We start from the raw sequence: 20,808 nt of genomic DNA, 5'->3' as shown, positions 1-20,808 counted from the left end.
ATCAAGCCAGTTGACTGGGTACATGTCTTTTTCCGCATGAAATATATCCAGTCGAGGGATTATAAGATTTCCAGCGTATGTGGGTAACAGGTACACAGCACTTACTGTCACATAGTGACGAGACTTGTCAAAAATGATAGCAAAGTGATGGTTCATAGAACCCATCATTTACTTTGATTCAAAGGTGAGGTTTGTGGTCGCCAGGTCTACCTTGCCAGTGGACACGTGCGTGTTGTTTGGGCGAGACCAGCATATTTAATTATGGTCCCTCGTAATTTGAAGTAAAAACCTGCAAGCTCCTGGTCTTGGCAGGATGCAATATGTGAGTGGCTCTTCCCGTCGTTTTGAACCGCCATCTCCAAACCACTTTCATTCAAGTAGAGAAGCAGCTTAACTTTTTCCCCGGGGAATTTCCCCCTTCTCGAGATTGCAGATTCGAACAGTTGCCCTGAGGAGTCTTGTTACAAGTGTAACAGCATGTACCTGAATTTCACCTTGGTCCTTAGCACCCACAATTCCTGCTTCCCCAGCTATAACCCTAGATTATGTTCCATTCCATTGACCCGTCAACGGTCTCTATGTTTCCTTGGCCTGGAGAAGTTGTGGACATCCGGCAACGGACGACAGCGCTGTCAAAGCACGGGGACCAGAACGGGTTGATAGACAACCTGCTATATCTATGTGTTGCGCACAAAACCGAATGAGTAAAATGCATCATCCAAAGAGCCTTGATGAGAGATCTCTATTTTGCAGGTAATTGTGCCAATCCCGGAAAATTTTTGGTGTGAGACATTGTTGAAAGGCTTACACTTGACCTGGAAGGCTCTCAGGGGATGCCTCTGGACGCTAACCGTGCCGCTAAAATAAACAATCTTGGTCATCTCGAACAAACTCCAAGGCTCATATATGTACTGAGACTGATCAACGGGCATACAGTCAGTACTCAGTCTACCTCAATGAAGCTTCCAATTCATTTGTCCACCAATAGATGAGTGTCGAGCCCCATCAAATATTTCAGCAGAGAATTGGCGCAACGGCGTCATGTACCTCATCTTCGTACATGTAGCTACTAAGGTAGGTGGAAACATGAATAATCCACAAATCCTGCACTATCCCTCCAGAACAATTTGAAACCGAGAGGCATTCTCTCCTCAACTCGGAGACGAGTCGTGCAAATTAAATTAGTCCGTCTTGGGACGACCGAGCATGAGAGGCGTATGCATGTTTCACACTCCCAGTGGGGGGTGGGGGGTGGGGGAAGAAGACACGTACGGATATGAAGAAGGCTCTTCAACCTTCTATGAGCACACACCTCTGTCATCACGTTCCGTCGGGCTGGACGAAAAGAATACGGACAGGCAGGAGTGGGCGTTGAGACATACAGTAGCTCCTTTCGAGGGGGCACAAGGAAGCGGGAATCGATGTGTTGAGTGTCTTGGCAGGTGCTGCAAAGTCTCTGACAGGTTTTATCCGAGCGTTGTCAACGAGTTGTGTGGAAATGTGTTCTCATCACCTTGATGGCATACGAAGGTTCACTCGAATTTTATTCAGGCTTCTTTGAGGACAATGTCGTTCATGAAGTGGAAAGCGATGCAAGATAGGTACTGTGTGAAATTTGTCCGAGTCTGTGAAGTAAGTGAGTAGGGACTTTCCAGGCAAAAAAAAAAAACAACCCCGAACAGAGAGCAAGACTGCTTCAATGCTCAGGCGAATGTTTGGTAATTTCTTTGCACTTTTGTTTTCCAAGTTGAAAGTGTCTTACTTTGGTGTCACGAATAGCAGAGTGCGGGTGCAGCTATTTTAAAGTCTATATTTGAGTTTTGCTCGACTGAGTCAAGGGGAGCTCTTGTTGATGTGCGAGTGGCCACAGCATTGACAGGGTAGCAAGTTGCCAACAGCTTAATCCCTGCTAGCGCCGAGCATAGAGAGAGAGGGAGAGAGAGAAATTCGGTGCCTGACATCAACAGGCACACATCTCAGTCTCCAAGGCATCAATTGTCATCGGTTGGTCATGTCTGACTTATATGCTACGTACCACGCACGGTGCATATGTACGCGAGATCAATCTTGCACAAAGCCTACATGACAATTGAGAATCCCCGAGGATGCTAAATTCGGTGGCAACGAGCGAGCCGGCGCTCTACAGTGTTGTGAGACCCTACTGGAAACTTGTTCCTATTCTTGTACGGTCGGAGGTGACTCTGGTGACATGATTTGACAAGCGGAAGAGCGTATGACCTCGCATGAAGGATGGAGGAGACTGAGACATGTTCTACTTCTCGATTTGTCCATGATGGAGTACGCTATGAAGGTAGAAGAGAGTCGAACGATGGCAAGCAGCGTTGCCGTTGAAGCCGATCGAAGGTGATAATTCCGATCTGCACCATGAGATACTCGAAACGCATGACGCGGTGGAGCAAGTGTATCAGGCCGAGTGGAGTACCGCAGCCGCAGAAACAGCGGCACGTAGAAGCAGCACAGAGAAGCAGCCAGCCCTCGGGAGTGGTAAGAAGTGGTGAGGATCGCTATGAAATTGTGAATACATGTCGGGACTACACGTTGCACCACCTCGGTTGCAATCGAGGGCAACGATGAGAGCGTAGCCGAGTGGCAGACATGGTCTACTTGCTCGGACGGGCATGTTGCATCAGAGATCAGAATAATACAGACTATGCAGGAAATTCCGTTTCTCTCTCTCGCCTTGTCCACACGGTCAACTGAGACCTGGCGGGGGCTTTGGGTGTTGCAAAGTCCCACGCATGCGAGTCGGCAAGACAACTGACTCGGAGCCGGCCAACTTTAATTGCGATTATGGCATCATCGCCGGTGGAGTACCGTTGTGAGTACCTAATAATAATCATCATGGACTGCGGCATTATACTCGTATTCCCCTACTACACGCAGTAGTCAGTACTGTAGTAGCACCTAAAGTACCATCAGTAGGGTACCTACCCTTGCCTACTGCCAGTTGATCTAACCGAGCGACCAGTCACAAGTGATATCTGCAACCCCGGGTTGCCCGTCCTGATGCAACTCACCAATATCCACACACAGAACAGCCACCCTCGGTCCATCAACCATGGTTGCAAGATCGATCATCGCAGATCCCGGGAGAATAATAGAGCCGGGATAATTATTGATGGGGGGATGATTCCAGCACAGATTGAGCTTCTCCTTGGAGCTGATCATCGCCTGGCACGACTCCACCGGTTCGTGGGCCGGAGAGTGAAGAATAGGAGAATTCTCACCACCCAGGAGACGCTCGGTTCTGTCGGCAGGACATCGACTCCCCTCATCACAATCGGGGACGGTGGCGGTTTACACAAGGAATTCGATTTTTTTGCGTGTCGCATCCCCTCGGTGCCAAGAGAATCACCGCTGCCATGAGGATAATGCCGAAAGGGAATCTCGTCATGCCCCCCCGTCGGCTCAATGGACAGGAGAGCACCGGTTCTGGCAACTGAGACATGAACAATTGGGACACATCCGGTTTAGTCCCAGTCGGGCGCGTGGGAGTGCAGATCCCCACAGCATCGTGGCTTGTGCCGGTGGAGACAGACTATCAACTCGTTCATTCTGAGGAAGTTGCGCCTCTACCCGTTCGAACCCTTTTCGGAGGGTTTTGTCATACTCGCAATGTCTCTCTCTCTCTCTCTTTCCAGGCAGAATGCGTCATTCCATTGAGAGGTGCAATGCTGGTGTGGGTAGCTTGGGGGAGAATTCCGGGGTTGAATGTCTACAACCATATTCTTGTCTGGTTTCTTTGCAGGCTGCCGGTTCTATGGTGTCGTAGGTTCTTCTCCAGAAGAACTTGATGGCCTATTGATGTAGCCCGCAATGTCTTAGGTCAACAAGTGTCCAAAATGCATAGAGTGAGAGTATGCCGTCAAATTAGCCCCCGCTATCCCCATTCCATAGGATATTTGATTGATGATCACTCGGGAACCTGGATAACTATGCATTGTCAGGGGTTTTTTTTGATCCAGTCATGTCTTGCCATCAAAATACGGTCTTTTATTTTATTTTATTTTTCGGGGGGTTTTCAAATTCCCAGCCAGTCAATGTTTTCCCTCAGGCAGAGATTTGATGATTGTGAAAGGAGCATTTTCCCAGACTTGGGGTGGCAGGAATATTCTCTCCATGGGGTTTAACGTTGCATCATAGTCCAGCGGCGCCGTGACTTCACCCAAGAACCACGAATATCTCATGTCTCACACGGGTCTTTTTCCCCCAACAATGTCGCCACTCCCGTCGGCAACTCCGCGGGACCGGCACGGGTAAATGTGGATTACAGGAAGAATCATCATTCATGATTCATCCAGCGATACCTCATCAGTCCACCATCACCTCATTCATGGTTGGAGATGAGTTGTCAAACTGTCTTAGGGTCAACTCCACTGGCAAGTTCCTCAGAGCCCCATATTCTATTCTGAGAAACGGGCAGATACGACCCTGTCCCGGGGCCGCCAGTCACGGGATTCGGTTCCAGGATATCCACAGACTCCATTGCGGAGACGCACTTGCGAGACATGGACCTTTGATGATCCTCGGATGATCAGGACTTGTCTATCACCAGAGTCTCTCAACTTCATCATGTCGTGGCCCTCCAGCCAAGGTATAAAAGGGACTGGCATTCCCTTCCCAGGATACTCTTGAAATATCATCATCACAACATTCCTCACAAAAGCCAATCTACTTCCATCACTCTTCAATCTAATCCCTCACCATCCTCTCCAACCTAACCCACTTCTCAACCCGTTGATTCAACATGAAGACCTTCATTGCTTCCCTCGCCCTCCCTCTGCTGGCCGCCGCTGCGCCCACCAGCCAGGCCCCGGCCGCCAACCCATCCTTTGGCGTGGTCGCCATCCGCTCCGGCTCCGGCATCCAGTATGCCTCCTTGAACGCTGCCGGCCAGAAGTTCTACCTCGGTGGCACCACCACCTCCTACTGCCCCAGTGAGACTGTCCAGAACTGCCCTCCCGGCGACCAGACCATCATCGCTCCCGGTGGCAACGCCCTGGACGTCGAAGTCCCCGGCGGCCAGCAGATCTACGTCGATCCCACTGGTGCCGTGAGCTTCACCCAGGCCCACTCCGCCGCCATGCCCCAGGGCTCCATCGTCGGTGAATTCGCCTACGAGACCGAGGGCGATGCCGCTCACTGGACCTTCAAGGGTGACGGTCTCCTGGCCTGCCCGACCACCGACAACCGCTACCAGGTCTTTGCCCCCATTGAGAACCTGAAGGTTCCCTCGGGCAACAAGGACGACTGCCTGGGCTTCTCGGCCCGTGCTTTCACTTACTCCGGTAGCACCCCTGCCTGGCAGTACATCTAAGCCAGAAGGCAGAGTCGCCAAGGCTTGAGGGAGGAAACACTATCTTGCTCTCCCTCTCATGAGATCTGAAAGGATACAGCCTGGCTCGCACTGCTTTGTGGATTAAGAATATTTGCATGAGCGTTTGACTTTTTTTCTTTGGTGCTTCTCATCTTTACCTACTGGTCATATCTTGATGCTCAAGTCTCTTTTATACTAGACTAATCCATTCCTTGAATTAATCATTACATGCTGCCACCTGCGGAATATGAGTACCTTTCGAATCATGCAGTAGATTACGTGAGCCGGTAAAGAACGTGGTAACGTACATGCATCGTGTGTGTGTGCTTGGCCGGTGGTGTCGGCAATGTCTTGTTTATGTGGTGCTCAACATGATTGCTCACATCTCATCCAACTTGAAGTATCGGGACGTGACGCTCACGCAGAGACTGCTTATCGAGACAAAGAAGGTTGCTCCCTTCGGACGGGAAGAATGATGCGTGATGCGCAAGATAAAACGGTATGCCGAAGCGGTAGAAATCAATGATGGGTATCTTTCTATACAGGACCAGACTCTATACTCGCGCAACTCTTCCGATTCTACTAGTTTCGCCAGATTCGAATTGCCTTGTCCTTGCCTCCACTTCCAACCTTTTGTCCATCGGGACTCCAATCCACTGCAAAGACCTCGTCTTTGTGCCCGGGCAAATCGGTGGCGAGCTTGCCTGTGCGCACATCCCAGACCTTCAAGGTGGTATCTTTAGACGAGGAGACGAGCATTCGGGAGTCGGCCGAGAAACAACACTGATAAACAGCACCAACGTGACCACGGAAAGTGGTAATGAATCTGTCAAGAGGCATCGGTCAGTAAATTGAACAACCAAAAGAAAAATCAGGAATTGTAAAGCCGGGCAGTACTTACTTCCCATCGCGACCGTTCCACAACTTCACGTGATTATCAAATCCGGCGGATGCAATGTAGGCCATATCGGGCGAAAAAGTGACATGGTTGACCTCCTTCTGATGACCGAGCATTCGCGCCACGGGCTTGTTGGATGCGGCTGGATCCCATAAATACATGGTGAAATCGTCACTGGCGGACACCAATCGTTCCACAATCTTGTTGTTCACCGTGGCCGCTTCTTCAAATCGCTTGCGGGCAGCGGCTACCCTCTCCGACTCCGTCACGGGCACCTTGCCGGTATGGTCATGGTAAGCAGTGCGTAGAGCGAAGTCGGTGGACAAGGCCAGATGATTCACGCGGTGCGCATGTGCTGCCAGCGTTTGGATCAGAGTGCCATCCTTAGGGTTCCAAATCTTGATGGTCTTGTCATGCGAGGCAGTGTAGATCTGACCGGTGCCACCCCATCGGACGCAGGTGACCGAGCCCTTGTGTCCAGTGAGAACGTGCTCGATGCGCTTCGAGACGACGTCCCAAATCCGAACGGTCGAGTCCTTGGAGGCCGAGGCGAGACGAGGGCGTCCAGATTCCTGCAGATGATAGGGTTCCCAGGCCAGGCTGGTGATCCACTTGGAATGACCCTTCACTGGCGCACCCAGCGCCTCGCCCTTCTTGGCATCCCAGAAGCGCACCGAATTGTCCATGCTACCCGTCGCGATCATAGCGCCGTTGGGCGAGTATGCCACCGCCAGTACCCAGCTGGTGTGCCCTTTAAGGGTGTGGAGTGGGGTACCTGTGTCGCAATCCCAGATTCGAGCGGTGGAGTCCCCGCTGCCCGATACCATTGTGGACGAATTGATGGGCGAGAACTGCGTTGCAAGGATGGCTTCGCCGTGGCCAGCGATGGATGCAGCGCATCGAGAGACGGCTTTCACACGGAAGACAGCTTGTGGAGTGAAAAAGAGAGGGACAGTGTCCTCGGTGGTTTTGATCCCAGGTTGAAGAAGCGAATGATACAAGTCCGCTAGGATGTCAATTGTTTGTCCATCTTTCTTATCGGATTGATATGTGAACCGATATGGTACTCGATCGTCGTCATCCTGAATGATCAGATCAGACTATGTTTTGGTCTACTGAGCGGAGCAAGGGTTGACTTACATTGCCTTGTAAAGTGTTCAACAATGTCTCGAGGTTTTTGATATTTGCATCTGCAACAGGGACCGAGACCGCGGGTCCCGTAGCATTCCCCGTGGCTTGATCATAGAATTGAACGCGAACACTGCCCAAGTCGGTAGGGATACTGTCAATCTCTTGCTGCTCCCGGGCCTTTTCGGCCTGGGCAAGCTTTTGGCGCTTGCTAGGTGGAGGAAGAAGAGTGGCCATTGTTGGTGGTGGGAGGTTGTTGGTGGAAGAAATTTTGGTTTAGGCAGCTTATCTTATCGCTTCGTGGATATGGCACAGGTACTTTATCTGCGCTTATCGACGACTACGAGTGGGGCTGCCTTTCCCTCCGTCCTCGTTGCCCACTTGATATGATCACGTGCCAGTACATCTCGTGACTCTGCCCGGCGCTGAGGTTAGCGACCGCCGGGGCGGTCCGGCGGACGGGTTGTATAGCTGAGTCAGCATCTTCCCCAGCCGGGTGGGCGCGCATCGAATCGCAGCTGGCGCGAGCAGTTGCTTTCGGAGCTACTGCCGACGCGGGGTGATGAGCTTAAGTCCTCGTGGAATCTGATTCTAGAAGGCCGAGTCCCTCTACTGCCCATCAATTGCCAGGTCACTCATTCCTCGTGTTGGATGTGGCTTCCGCCTTCCTCAATCTCGGCACAGCTATCGTACCCCCGCCGTCCTCAAGCACCAGTGCGAGTATACCTGCCCAATCCTCCGCGAAAGTACCTTCTGACACCATCACATTCGACTCCCCGATCGAGCCCTGCGACAGTCTGATAGCGCTTGTTTCTGTTCGCAGAAAACAATTGGGTGGGAAGGGCCGCAAGTCGACCGTCAGCCGTGTGGAACAGGCATCATGTCGCGTAGGTTGACTCGGGAATACCACCGTCGCTGGTCTCCGCGGCCAGCTGACGCGCCAGCAAGCTTCAATTCAGTCTCTAACATGATTCTACAGTATCATCCGATAAGCGCGATGAGTACTCTCGGATCATTGACTCGATTCTCGCGAAGAGCGATCTGAATACAATTTCTGAGAAGCGGATCCGCAAAGGTCTTCAGGACGTCATTGGCTATGATCTCACTCCGCAGAAGGTGGGCGCATCCCGTGCAGCTGTTGCTTGAGCGCACTACCTACATTATGGATATCGTCAATTCCGATGGACATTGGTCGCTGACAATGAACAGCCAGAAATTAAGCAGCTCATTATGGAGCGTTTTGATATTTTTGCTGGCAGAAATGATGTCCAATCACCAGAGGAGACTACGGTCACAAATGGGCACACGCACGTTGACTCGGCGCCCTCACCTTTTCCTTCCACTTCGCCTGCGAAGCGGCAGACCGATAGCGAGGAGGCACCGGAATCCACAAGTGCGCCACCGGCCCCGAAAAAGCAAAAGATCGAGACCGATGTCGACGCCGATGCTTTGTTCGCGGCCAAACTGCAGGCGGAGGAGAATATGCGAGCTCGACAGACAAGAGGTGCAAGCACAAGGCGTGCGGCTCCGCCAAAGAAGAAGAGTAAGCCCAAAACCTCAAAACGGGTGAAGGCCGAGGATGACTCGGATGTCGACTCCGGTCCCGATTCTAAGAAGGAGGTTAATCGATCGGGCGGATTCCATGTAAGTTTTTGACGACAACTCACTTGGCACCTCTGCGCAACATCTCGCTCACCTTGCGCATTAGAAACCATTGAATTTATCGGCTCCCTTGTCTGCATTACTAGGTGAAACAACGGTATGTCTTGCCATCTCCCCCAGTTCCTTGAGAGCGCCGTATGCTCATCATCAAACCAGCTCTCGCGCCCACAGACCGTCAAACGGGTCTGGCAATACATTAGAGAGAACGAACTTCAAGACCCGAGTGACCGCCGTCAAATTCGCTGTGACGACGCCATGCGTGCTGTATTCAAGCAGGACCGAGTCCACATGTTCACCATGACCAAGATTCTGAATCAGAATTTGTACAACCCGGAAGAGTAGGACCCCGAGATGTACATGGCTCTGACGACTCCTACTGCACATCTTGTCGGCAGTGGACTTGACTTCCTATGACTCTCCTCAGTCTACCGTACATTCGCTCGTTTGTTTTTTATTTTTTATTTTTTGTGATTCATCTTGCATAGGGATGCCGGCCTGGCAAGCTCACTTGTTGTTACATCCTTCGACTCACGTTCTGGCGCTTCAGTAGTTCCTGCAGTCCGACTCTTTTCTGTCTTATCCTCACTCGTGTTCACATCCAGCGGGAGTTGGTGCAGCTGTCGAGAAATGAAAATTTTACAATTAGATGTTCTCCAGCAGGTTTAACATAAGACTTGGTCTACGCAGGCAATGGGTTTTGTAGAGGCAACGTATCGACTCATGCGCTTCCACCTTTGCATCTGGCATGGTAGATCTAAATTCAGTCAGTGATGGGTCAGTGCTGCCCCTGGAATGATCGTGGTAAGCTGCCTGTAAAAGTCATCCAGCATCACCATTCGTTGTGGTGTTTCAATATCGGTTATTGCATTACTTGAATTGATCAGGTTCGTTATCCTCAGTCGACTTGGACTACAATTCTCAAGTCTGAGGCAGAAGTATCTATGCATTGAACCAGCACATCTATAGAGTGTCCTACCGGGATCTGTTTGACTCGCTTAAGGTACCTACTGAGCCCAAGGTACTCGTCATGTGGTGGGACAGATAACCCTCTTCATGAATCAACTCACACTTGCAACTATAAATTCCAGCAAGTTACTTTTCCTGCAGAATTGGTATCTCCAAACAGCCACAGACAATGTATATGGGCGTGACTTCTTATCAACATGCATATAGGCTTTTCAAGTGCAGGCGCTGTGCTGTGCCGCGGCGATGATCAGTCAGCCAGATTGCGGCCGCCGCGGACAGTGGAATTTCCCCCGTCTCCCTCCCCCACCAAGTTTTGTCTGGATTTCCAATCTGTGCAGTGCTCACCTGTTCTGCAAAATTAGGGTCCACAGCTTTGACCTGAAGTGCGTGGCTCCTCGTTATGGCTGATAGTATCTCAACTGCCCCATCCACAGCCTCGGGCGGCCGTGGGAGTGGCCGTCGTCGTGGCCGCGGAGGGACCTATCCCCCAGCTCGCACTGATGAACCCCACGACACTGCAGATGGCGCAGGGCGAGGCGGCAAAGCCCGTGGTCGCGGTGCACGAGGAGGTCGCGGGGGGCGCGGACGAGGAGGCTCCGCAAGCCAGAGCAAAGACCAGCACCAAAATGGGGTTGACAAGCCTGAACCTCAACCTACGCCAACTGCGATGGTCAATGACGTGAAAGAGGTCCCTACCGCTACCGATGACGCCGATGATGGTGAGATCTGTTTTATTTGTGCGTCAACTGTCGAGCACACATCAGTGTCGCCCTGCAACCACCGTACATGTCACATCTGTGCGCTCCGCCTTCGCGCCCTGTACAAGAACAAAGGCTGTGCGCATTGTCGAGTAAGTGCTGGATTTCCTTGTCGACGACCCTGTTCTGAAAAAATTGTCGCGAACTGCTCTAACCTAATTCTTGTATGTAGACTGAATCTGCCTTTGTTATCTTTACCGATGACCCCCTGCGCCGCTTTGAAGAGTTTGACCAAAACGACTTTGCTCGAACAGATGAAAACTTGGGAATTCGATATGAGAAAGATGAGATCTTTGAGGACACGGTCTTGCTACTTAGATACAATTGCCCTGACAAAGACTGCGATGTCGCCTGTCTTGGTTGGCCAGATCTACACCGTCATGTGAAGAGCAAGCACGGGAAAGTGATGTGGTAAGTCCTCAGATTTCAAGGGGGGGATATTGTTCCAAACTTGCTTTTCAAAGGCGCATCAAGAGCGTCAAAGCTAGCCTTGCAAGATTTTGCGACTAACTCAACGCTCTTTAGTGACCTTTGCACACGAAACAAGAAAGTGTTCACACACGAACATACTCTTTTCACTGTGGCCGAGTTGCGAAAGCATGAAAGACATGGCGATCACAAGCCTGGATCCATTGATCAGAGTGGCTTCAAAGGTCATCCCGAGTGTGGATTCTGTCGGATCCGATTCTACGGGGACGACGAGCTCTACACCCACTGCCGCGACAAGCACGAGCGGTGCCACATTTGCGACCGGCGAGCGTCCCATCGTCAGCAACAGTACTACATTGACTACAACGCTTTGGAGGCTCATTTCCAAAAAGATCACTTCCTGTGTCTTGACAAGGAGTGTTTGGAGAAGAAGTTCATGGTCTTTGAGTCTCAGATGGACCTCAAAGCGCATCAGCTCGAGGCTCATCCTAACGGAGTTTCCAAGGATCTTCGTCGCGATGCACGAATGGTGGATCTCGCGGAATTTGACATTCGAAGCCCATACCAACCCCAGCGTCAACGACGAGGAGCTGGTCGTGGCCGGGATCCAAACGCCGAGCCCTTGCCAGTCTCAAGTGCACAGCCGCTAGGGCGCGCGGAGCAGGCCTTTCAAAGGCAACAAGCCATCCAGAGCGCCCAGTCAGTCACGACACGCAGCTTTGGTGGACAGCTTAGTAGGAATGAGACGCAAACGGTGCAAGCACCTGCCCGATCTGCCGCAGCCACACCCAACTCGGCTGCGAGATCTCGTCCACCTCCCACGGCTGAGCTAGAGAGTCTCAGTATTGCAGCGACCTCTGAACCATTGAGTCCGCAAGATCAAGCTCGTCGTCTGCGACATGCCGCCGTCGTTGAGCGAGCCTCAAATCTTTTGCACAATGATGCCACCAAGTTGGCTGAGTTCCGGAAGAGAGTCTCTGACTATCGGGCAGCCTCAATTGGTGCGACAGAGCTCATCGACGCCTTCTTTTCTCTCTTTGACACATCAAGCTCTGAGCTGGGAAAGCTCATCAAAGAGCTTGCCGACATCTATGAAGACGAGAGCAAGCGGACCAGTCTCCTCCAAGCCTGGAATGACTGGCGAGCTATCAATGAGGATTACCCTGCGCTACCAGGCCCCGGGGGCTTATTACCCGGTATGTCCCCAGGCACTGTGAGCACAGGTGGCAGTCGAGTTTTGCGATTAAAATCGTCCACGGCGCAATCTTCACGCTCCGCTGTCGGCCGCAGTGGTGCCATATCATCATCCTCAGCCAACCCTTTCCCTCCTCTCTCTGCAGCAGTCGGGGCCTCGTCTCGTCGCAACAACACTGCTTCCTCTACTCCCTGGGCTGCTGCCGCGCCATCACCTTCAATCAGTCGCCCTTCCTACACAACTCCGGCCCCCCGCTCCTCTCAAGCTACATCGAGCAATTCAGCTCGACCCAGTACCGGTGCGGATGCATTCCCTGCCCTGCCCGTGGCGGCGAAACCAAACGTGCTGATGCCGGGCAAGACTCGTGGGTACGTCAGATGGGATGAGCGAAAGGCTGCACCAGCCAACGCCTGGGGGTCCAATCCATCCTCGGGTGGAGCTTCTCCGGCCGAGCTAATGGACGATATGGACGACGAGCCTAGCGATGGGAAAAAGGGCAAAAAGAAGAAGGGCAAGCAAACTCTCTTCCACTTTGGATGACCAGCTTGGTCTTCTTTTTGATTTCGATGAATTAGTGAGCGTTCAATAGATGCATGACTAAGACAGGAGAAGCCGTCGTGTTTCGAATAGTCAAAAGCGAGTTGGAAATTTACCAGGTAGAGTAGACTTGATAAGGTTGTAATACACCATGCGTTGATAGTCTACCCAAAGAATTCGACCGCACGCTTGACGTCCCACTCCTTCCCGTAATTTCTTTTGCCAGCCAAGCTTCTCCAATTCTACCGCGGACGGTATCGAATGCATTCCATTCCACTCAGAGGCAGTATGGTGTCTCTGTTTGGAGAGGACTAATGCTTTCCATCCATTTCAGTTCCATACATAGGAACCTACATGGATGTGTGAACAGCTCAACATGTTAGCCTTAAGTTGGAGGGTGAGACCTATCCAAAGCCCCCCCCCCCTTCCCCCCGTATGGGAATGGAAGGGCCTGTGGGTCTATGGAGGTAAATAGGTACCATTCTACGTAGAGGTTACTAGAAAAATCTATCCGCCGTACGGACTTCCACCGAATAGACAAGACTTTACCAAGGAGACCACTTCGTGTTCTACGTGGATGTCGTATGTCTGTCTTCTTGCGATTTTGCCAGCAAGCAGGAGAAATGAATAGAGGTAAAATCCTTGAAAAGAATTCTGTAACACATATTTAGAAATCTCCAGTTTGTCTTTCATTAAGCGAGTACTCATGCCCCAAGGACGACGAAAGCATGCCCTAATAGAAGTGGGTAGAATGCCCAGAATTTTATGAGATATCACTACTTTGATCCTGCAAGCTATTACATTGATGGAACTCACCTGTCCGAGACGGGGGGACCTCCGAGACGCAATTCATGTTAGGATAACAAGAAATGAAGACAAAAAATGTGGTGCCAGCAATGTTGCAACAGCGTAGGGATGCCCAATTTCCTTTTGGGTGCGCCATCAGCGCACAAGGGACGTGTAAAGGTCGCGTCAGGGAGGCAATCAAGACCAGATCTGTTAGCCGGTTCATATCAGTTTGGGACTCTCGGATCCAGACTCGATTTCAGAGTCGAGGAGCAAGGAGCCGGAAGAAGTGATCGCCGCTCGATCTTCGTCTAATGGCTTGCCTGACTGAGCTTCCCCAACCGCAGACTGCCCGCAGGTGTGTTCTTCAACGATACCTCCCTCGGGCATGCCACTTTCATCATAAATTTGTGATTGCGTCTCCTGCTCAAGACGTGACATCTGCAAGATGAAGTCACGTTGGAGTTTCATGAGATACTGACGAAGAGATGCATCATCCATTGTCCCATTGTGAGCCATGATGAGTTCTTCCCGTAGACCGAGAAGCAATTTTCGTTTTCGCGCCAAGGTAACCGCTCGTGAAGTACTACTTCTGCGCTCAGTGAGTCGATTCATTGACTGTGAGATTCGACTGGCCGTCTCCAATACTTTTTGTGGTAAATCTGTCAACTTAGCCAGCTCGAGACCGTACCTTCGATCCGGAACCGGCCCTTCGGCAATCTGGTACAACATAGTCATCTTGCTTGCATACGGAGTGATGTCGGCGACCAGATGAAGATTGATCACGCCGTTCCTCTCAGACAGAATACGGGCAAGATCGTGAAAGTGGGTCGCAAACCAGACCCAAGCATTGCAGGCCAGGAGCGCTTCACTAAGAGCGAGAGCAATCGCGAGACCGTCCGTCGTGCTTGTGCCGCGCCCAAGCTCATCCACTACTACCATTGCACATGGCTGGATGTGTCGAAGGATGAAGGCCATTTCGCGCATTTCCGCCGCAAATGTGGAGACATTGGCATCAACATCGTCGCTGGTGGCCATCCGCGCAAACAGTTGACGTGTGATTGGGAAAGACGCGTACTGTGCCGGTACAAAAGATCCCACTTGCGCCATAACAGTCATCAGCGCAATTGATCGGATATACGTTGATTTCCCACTCATGTTACAACCGGTGATGATTTGAAAACGGCTTTGAGGAGTGGCACAAGCATCGTTGGGAACGAAGGCGCTGGAATGAATACGTTCACGAATAGGATGCCGACCAGCTTTGATGGTTAGGGTTGCTGTCAACTCAGGGCGGATGTACCCATAGCTTGTTGCAATCTGCGCAAAGGATGCCAGCATATCTAACATCGCTATTGCCTCGCTGATGCGAAAAAGACTTGCCACCTCAGCACATACGTCATGGAGTAGTCCTTGGATCGTCTGGTCGCTCAGACTTATTACCTCACTGTGGGCATCGGCAATCTTTTGATTGAGTTTCACCAGGTCTAATGTCTGACATTCAATGCGGTTCTTCTTGCGATAAACATTGATGAAGACATCGGGTAGAGGTTCGATTCTTCCCGCTGGAAGACTGACGTAGTATTGGCGAGCGTTGTCATACTTCAGGTCCAGAAGCATGTCAAAGTTTTCTACACAAAGTTAGCAGGACTTCTTTCAGGGGATATATGACGTTCCCGACCCCCCAGTTGGGCGACTAGCTCCGCTGCATCAGCGTTGGCTTCTTTGTAAATCTGTCTCGCAACATCCAATAGACTGCTGACGCCTGTCTATTGCATGTAGTCAGGGCGAGCCGTTCTATTAGGATAAGGGCGCTGGGTCGCTTTCAAAACTTTACCTTCACACAGTAAATTCTCTGGTTCCGCAGGTCCAGAGGCTTGTTTTGATACGCAACATTCTCGTTTAATGTTTTCGCGATCAGCTCTTCGACAGCGCGGTGACCAGCAGGATGACACAGCTAGCATGATCCAAACTATGAGATCCAAGTACCCTCTCACCCCTTCCTACTCGTGCAGACTGACCTCTCGAATAGTGGTGAGGATCTCGCTCTGAGCCGGCCCAAGTGCCAGGTAAACCTTCTTTATTGCGGAGACATATGTCTTGAGCATGATCACATAGTTGACCGATTGCTCGATATACTGCACCGTACGCTTGACTGGTACAAGGATTATCTACGAAAGTGAGTCGGTCAACTGAACGAGGTATCATCTCGAACTGGAGCTCTTACCGATGTCAACACTTTGTCTGCATCCACGAAGCCTTTCAAGGCTTGGCGCACGGAAACAAACATATCTTGTTTGGTCGATAAATCCTCTACCGCGTTGTATCTTGCAGTCAACTTGACACGTTCAGTAGAGGGTTGAAGAACATTGGCTCGAAGCAACCTGGCCCCCATCGGTGTTGTAGTTGCATTCAGCAACCCAAACAAACAATCTTTTGATTTGACATCCTGTCGGTTTTGAATCAATTCAAGTGAGACGATAGTGGTCAGATCTATGACCATTGATCCTTCACAGGGCTCAAATCTGATGCGTAAGGATCGGGCTGCAAAAGTCCTCTCGAGTTCGATCTCAATGTACCTCATAGCCTGGACTTGATTAACATCCCGATAAAGCAGCTCTGAAACCTGGTCAGACAAACCGCTGCAAAACTGCATGCTGCAAAGTAGTTGCGCTCTAGCGTGGTTTGGAGAGATTCTGCTTCGTCTGGGAATCCAAGACGTTCAAGATACTCCAGACCGGCTTTGTCAGACCAGCACCTGCGATCGACGAACGTGAGCACTGGACCAGGAAGATTTTCTTCAATGATATAGCGAAGTTTTGTCTCTTGCGCTGTACGCATGAATAAAACCTCGCTCGGCTCGAAAATTCCTATTTTGGTGATGGTTTTGACAAATGTTTGACTGTCGCATATCTGGCACAGGACAGCTTCAGCTGTCGCAAGGTTCACAAAGGCGATTCCCACGATTGACGAGACTCCTCGTGACTCGCTTAAGGCACAGATAATGTCTTGAGAGGCAATGCTTGTGGCCGTGGTCGTTGCCCGTCTTGTTCCAGCCCGCCGTGTGCTGTCCCTGACTGTGAGTGGAACAAAAGAGTCAAATGCTAACTGCCGAGATGTGGTAGCCATGTCACTCCTCCTTTGGGCTCCACAATTTGAGCTACTTTCAGAGAAAACTTAGGACGGAAGTTCTATGGCAGGAATTTATGCTGGTTGTTGGAAGAAGCAGATGGGATCAGAGACCACACAATCGGCTTTGCCATGTTGGTATACTTCGAGTATGTACAAAAAAGGAAGGAGCGACCCACCACAGCCTGCTGCCGTCGGGCGGGCTCTTCACAGCTGAGTCAGCAAAGTCCGCGCCGCACAAAGAACCCGCTTGGCGGCCAGTTTTGTTTCTGGCCGAAAATCCTCACAATCAAGTCCGCAAATCCGATTTGATCCATCACGGCTGTCGCCTCCAGTCACGCAATCATGGCGCCCAGCTTCGATACACTGTCCGAGCAGGATTTCCACGAGGAGGAGGAAGAGGAGATTGACTTCTCTGGTATGTTCTAGCCCCCATGGTCAAAAACCCCGACCGTTTTGTGGCGTGTACCCCTCTCCTAACAATGAGTGTACCCGGCAGACCTCAAGGAGCAGTTCGAGGTCAAGATGGAGGAGGGTTTGGATACTTTTGTCGTCGTCGATGGCCTCCCTGTTGTGCCCGAGGATAGCCGCCAGAAACTCGTCAAGTTCTTGTTGAGAAAACTCAACACCGTGGGTCACACCTCCGAGGATGCTGTTTTCATGCCGCTCAACGACAAGGGCATGTCTGAAGGGTGCGTACCAGCAAAATGGATCTCAAGACGACTTCGTTGAGGGGGATGAGATGATTGACTAGGTTGTGATTGTTATTTTTAGATTCGCCTTTGTTGAGTTCGAGACGCCCGAACAGGCCCTGGCCGCTGTCAAGCAGCTGCACGGTGTCCCTCTCGATAAGAAGCACACTCTTGCCGTCAACAAGCTCATGGATATTGAGCGATATGGTCGGGAAGGTCGCATTGAGGAGGAATACCATGCTCCCGAGCTGGAGCCGTTCAAGGAGAAGGAGCACCTTCGCTCCTGGATGGCCGATGCTAACGCCCGTGATCAGTTCGCCCTGTACCGCGGTGACAAGGTCGGCGTTTTCTGGAACAACAAGTCCAACCCACCCGAGAATGTGGTCGACCGCGCCCACTGGACACAACTCTTCGTTCAGTGGTCCCCCAAGGGTACCTTCCTCGCCTCCGTCCATCCTCAGGGTGTCCAGCTCTGGGGTGGTGCCTCCTTCTCCAAGCAGAAACAGTTCCCCCACCCATTCGTACAACTCGTTGAATTCTCTCCGCTCGAGGGCTATCTCACAACATGGTCCTCACGCCCGATCCAGGTTGAGGAGGGTCAGCCCATTCTGACCTTCGAGGAGGATGGAAAGAACATCATTGTGTGGGATATTGAGTCCGGCAAGCCTCTCCGCTCATTCGTCTCCCATGATCTGGCCGGTGGTCCCGCAGTTGAGGGTGACGTTCAGCCGAAGAAGAAGGTGCAGTGGCCAGCTTTCAAGTGGTCTGCTGATGAGAAGTATGTTGCGCGCATGCTCCAGGGCCAATCCATTTCAATCTATGAGGTGCCCAATATGAACCTGCTCGGCCGAACGTCAGTGAAGGTCGAGGGTGTCAATGACTTTGAGTGGTCACCTGCTACCGTGACCCGTGAAGGTGTGAAGCAATATGAACAGCTTCTTTGCTTCTGGACACCTGAGATTGGCAGCAACCCTGCCCGTGTCGCCATGATGAGCGTTCCCTCCAAGGAGATTGTGCGCACCCGTAACCTCTTCAACGTTTCTGACGTCAAGCTGCACTGGCAATCCCAGGGTGCGTACGTGTGCGTCAAGGTCGACCGTCACTCCAAGTCTAAGAAGTCTATGGCTACCAACTTGGAGATCTTCCGTGTTCGTGAGAAGGGTGTGCCAGTCGAGGTTGTGGATAGCTTGAAGGATACCGTCATCAACTTCTCCTGGGAGCCTAATGGGTCTCGTTTCGTCGTCATCACAAACGGCGAGGCCCCCACCGGTGCTGCAGTCCTTCCCAAGACTGCTGTCTCTTTCTTCGCCCCCGAGAAGAAGGGCAACACAGCGGGCAACTTCAAGCTCGTCCGCACCATTGAGAAGAAGACCAGCAACGGTATCTACTGGTCCCCTAAGGGTCGTTTCGTGGTTGTTGCCACTGTCCACTCTCAGACCAACTTCGATCTTGACTTCTGGGACATGGACTTCGAGGGCGAGAAGAATGAGGCTGAGAAGGATCTGGCCGCCAACCTTCAATTGATGAAGACCAACGAGCACTACGGTGTTACCGACATTGAGTGGGACCCCACAGGTCGTTACGTGGTCAGCAGTGCTAGTGTGTGGACTCACTCGGTAAGATTGCCTCATATTACGTTTCCTCACGATGCGACTAGAACTAACATACTCTATGCAGATGGAAAACGGTTGGAACTTGCACACCTTTGCCGGCCAGACCCTGTCCGAAAACCCCACCGAGAAGTTCAAGCAATTCCTCTGGCGCCCACGTCCCCCCACCCTCCTCAGCAAGGAGGAGCAGAAGCAGGTCCGCAAGAATCTGCGCGAATACTCGAAAGAATTCGACGAGGAGGACCGATTTGCTGTCGACATTGCCAACACTGCCGTGGTCGAGCAACGCAAGCGTGTGCTCAGCGAGTGGCTTGCTTGGATGCGTCGGGAGAAGGAGATCCAGGCCGAGGAGCGCGAGGCATTCGGCTTGCCCGAGGACGCCGACTCCCCCAAGCGGGCCAAGGATGCCGTTGCTGTCAACCAGCAGGAGGGCGACACCGTGGTGGAGGAGATTGTCGAGGAGATTGTGGAGGAGACCGAAGAGGTCATCGGTTGATGAATCCAACTCTTTCGTCCCTCTGCATCTCTTTCTCGCAACTAATGTGTCTCTTTTCGATTTCCTTTCTCTCTGTTCTCACCGGCGTCCAATGCCTTTGGGGCCCGGCTTTTCTACGTGCCCCATGTTTGTTTTTTCATGATCCAGCCGTGGTTTTGTGCTGATGATCGGGGGCTCTCAAAAATCAATTCGGTTGAGCTGCATGTCCGACACAAGCTCTTGATGTGCAATGTGGATAAAGTATGAGGAATGCCTACGAACGCAACAAAGTTTGTGATCTGTCTTGGACTTTCTTTTTCTGTTCTTTCTAGTCTTGATCAGGGTAGCTGCATCTCCTGGGAATCAGCTGTAGAGGCTCATCCCCACGACGATTACAGTCCAAGCCACCAACGTAGTCCAAATCCAGGATCTCGGGCTCCCTGCAGCCTTTGCCATAGTGCCACCTGTAGCTTGGCTGTCGGAAGCAGTTGTTGATGCGCTTGCCGACGACTGATTCGCTGGCTTGACATTTTCCTTGAAGTATTTGTCGTCCTCGCCCACAATGTTGCCCGGGGGTTTGTATTCACACACTACGAACCACCCTTGCGCCCGCGTATCACCCTCATCGTCTCGCGGCAGGAGTCGCTCTGCCCGACTATCGATCTTACCCCTCTGAACAGATCTCTTGTCCTTGCCATATCCGCAATTGACGGCTGCGCATCCCACCTCCGTGGTAGACTGCCACACGAGCTGCGTGAAGTGGCCGGTCTCCTCGGTGAAACCCGTGGGCTTCTTAAAATTGTAGTATTTGACCTCATCGGCCCATGCATCCACCGCAGCTGAAGCATTCGGATAGCCAAATGCCAGATTCTCGCCATAGGGCCCATCCTGGACGATGGGGTCGAATCAGTACCGACTCGACGAGTCTCAATCAGCAAGCAACCCTCTTACGTACCGAGTGTTTCCACAAGCAACCTTCCGCCCACTTGCGAGAGTATTCCGCCAGTTCATCATTCCAAGTCAAAGGTTTCGCTTCATGCAATTTTCGAAAATCATTGGTCACTCGCAGCATCGTGTCATGGAAGACCTCGAGCGATGTATAGGATGCGGGCTTCGGGGCCGTCGGGGTCGCCTCCGCAACTGTCGTCCGTTGCACTGTGTTGTAGACGGTGACGGTGTTGACTTCGGCCATGACATCTGTCAAG

General features: G+C 51.7%; 8 protein-coding genes across 8 annotated transcripts; 5 read left to right on the top strand and 3 right to left on the bottom strand.

The window, feature by feature from the left end:
- Positions 1 to 1,566: 1,566 nt before the first annotated feature.
- On the top strand, positions 1,567 to 3,387 carry POX_b03407 (uncharacterized protein; the record flags this gene model as incomplete). Its single annotated transcript, XM_050112304.1, has 2 exons — positions 1,567 to 1,636; positions 2,990 to 3,387. 2 exons carry the CDS (start codon positions 1,567 to 1,569, stop codon positions 3,385 to 3,387), a joined length of 468 nt encoding a protein of 155 aa, XP_049972650.1.
- Positions 3,388 to 4,768: 1,381 nt separating this feature from the next.
- POX_b03406 (putative secreted protein) lies at positions 4,769 to 5,338 on the top strand (the record flags this gene model as incomplete). Its single annotated transcript, XM_050112303.1, has 1 exon — positions 4,769 to 5,338. The coding sequence occupies one exon, from the start codon at positions 4,769 to 4,771 to the stop codon at positions 5,336 to 5,338; it is 570 nt and encodes a 189-aa protein (XP_049972649.1).
- Positions 5,339 to 5,920: 582 nt separating this feature from the next.
- On the bottom strand, positions 5,921 to 7,601 carry POX_b03405 (Ribosome assembly protein 4; the record flags this gene model as incomplete). Its single annotated transcript, XM_050112302.1, has 3 exons — positions 5,921 to 6,164; positions 6,240 to 7,318; positions 7,377 to 7,601. The coding sequence occupies 3 exons, from the start codon at positions 7,599 to 7,601 to the stop codon at positions 5,921 to 5,923; spliced, it is 1,548 nt and encodes a 515-aa protein (XP_049972648.1).
- Positions 7,602 to 8,244: 643 nt separating this feature from the next.
- Positions 8,245 to 9,368, top strand: POX_b03404 (uncharacterized protein; the record flags this gene model as incomplete). The annotated part of the gene is made up of 5 exons (XM_050112301.1): positions 8,245 to 8,251; positions 8,344 to 8,480; positions 8,574 to 9,008; positions 9,073 to 9,123; positions 9,183 to 9,368. 5 exons carry the CDS (start codon positions 8,245 to 8,247, stop codon positions 9,366 to 9,368), a joined length of 816 nt encoding a protein of 271 aa, XP_049972647.1.
- Positions 9,369 to 10,392: 1,024 nt separating this feature from the next.
- Positions 10,393 to 12,914, top strand: POX_b03403 (uncharacterized protein; the record flags this gene model as incomplete). Its single annotated transcript, XM_050112300.1, has 3 exons — positions 10,393 to 10,842; positions 10,923 to 11,161; positions 11,276 to 12,914. The coding sequence occupies 3 exons, from the start codon at positions 10,393 to 10,395 to the stop codon at positions 12,912 to 12,914; spliced, it is 2,328 nt and encodes a 775-aa protein (XP_049972646.1).
- Positions 12,915 to 13,919: 1,005 nt separating this feature from the next.
- Positions 13,920 to 16,826, bottom strand: POX_b03402 (uncharacterized protein; the record flags this gene model as incomplete). Its single annotated transcript, XM_050112299.1, has 6 exons — positions 13,920 to 15,328; positions 15,379 to 15,466; positions 15,535 to 15,654; positions 15,719 to 15,868; positions 15,925 to 16,284; positions 16,338 to 16,826. 6 exons carry the CDS (start codon positions 16,824 to 16,826, stop codon positions 13,920 to 13,922), a joined length of 2,616 nt encoding a protein of 871 aa, XP_049972645.1.
- A 345-nt stretch (positions 16,827 to 17,171) lies between these two features.
- Positions 17,172 to 19,624, top strand: POX_b03401 (Eukaryotic translation initiation factor 3 subunit B; the record flags this gene model as incomplete). Its single annotated transcript, XM_050112298.1, has 4 exons — positions 17,172 to 17,244; positions 17,326 to 17,518; positions 17,601 to 19,134; positions 19,196 to 19,624. The coding sequence occupies 4 exons, from the start codon at positions 17,172 to 17,174 to the stop codon at positions 19,622 to 19,624; spliced, it is 2,229 nt and encodes a 742-aa protein (XP_049972644.1).
- Positions 19,625 to 19,966: 342 nt separating this feature from the next.
- Positions 19,967 to 20,795, bottom strand: POX_b03400 (uncharacterized protein; the record flags this gene model as incomplete). The annotated part of the gene is made up of 2 exons (XM_050112297.1): positions 19,967 to 20,491; positions 20,559 to 20,795. The coding sequence occupies 2 exons, from the start codon at positions 20,793 to 20,795 to the stop codon at positions 19,967 to 19,969; spliced, it is 762 nt and encodes a 253-aa protein (XP_049972643.1).
- Between the last annotated feature and the right edge of the window lie 13 nt (positions 20,796 to 20,808).

The sequence above is a fragment of the Penicillium oxalicum genome, chromosome II (assembly GCF_001723175.1).
Source record: "Penicillium oxalicum strain HP7-1 chromosome II, whole genome shotgun sequence".
Classification (NCBI taxonomy): Eukaryota; Fungi; Ascomycota; class Eurotiomycetes; order Eurotiales; family Aspergillaceae; genus Penicillium; species Penicillium oxalicum.
This window is presented reverse-complemented; position numbering and strand designations above follow the sequence as displayed.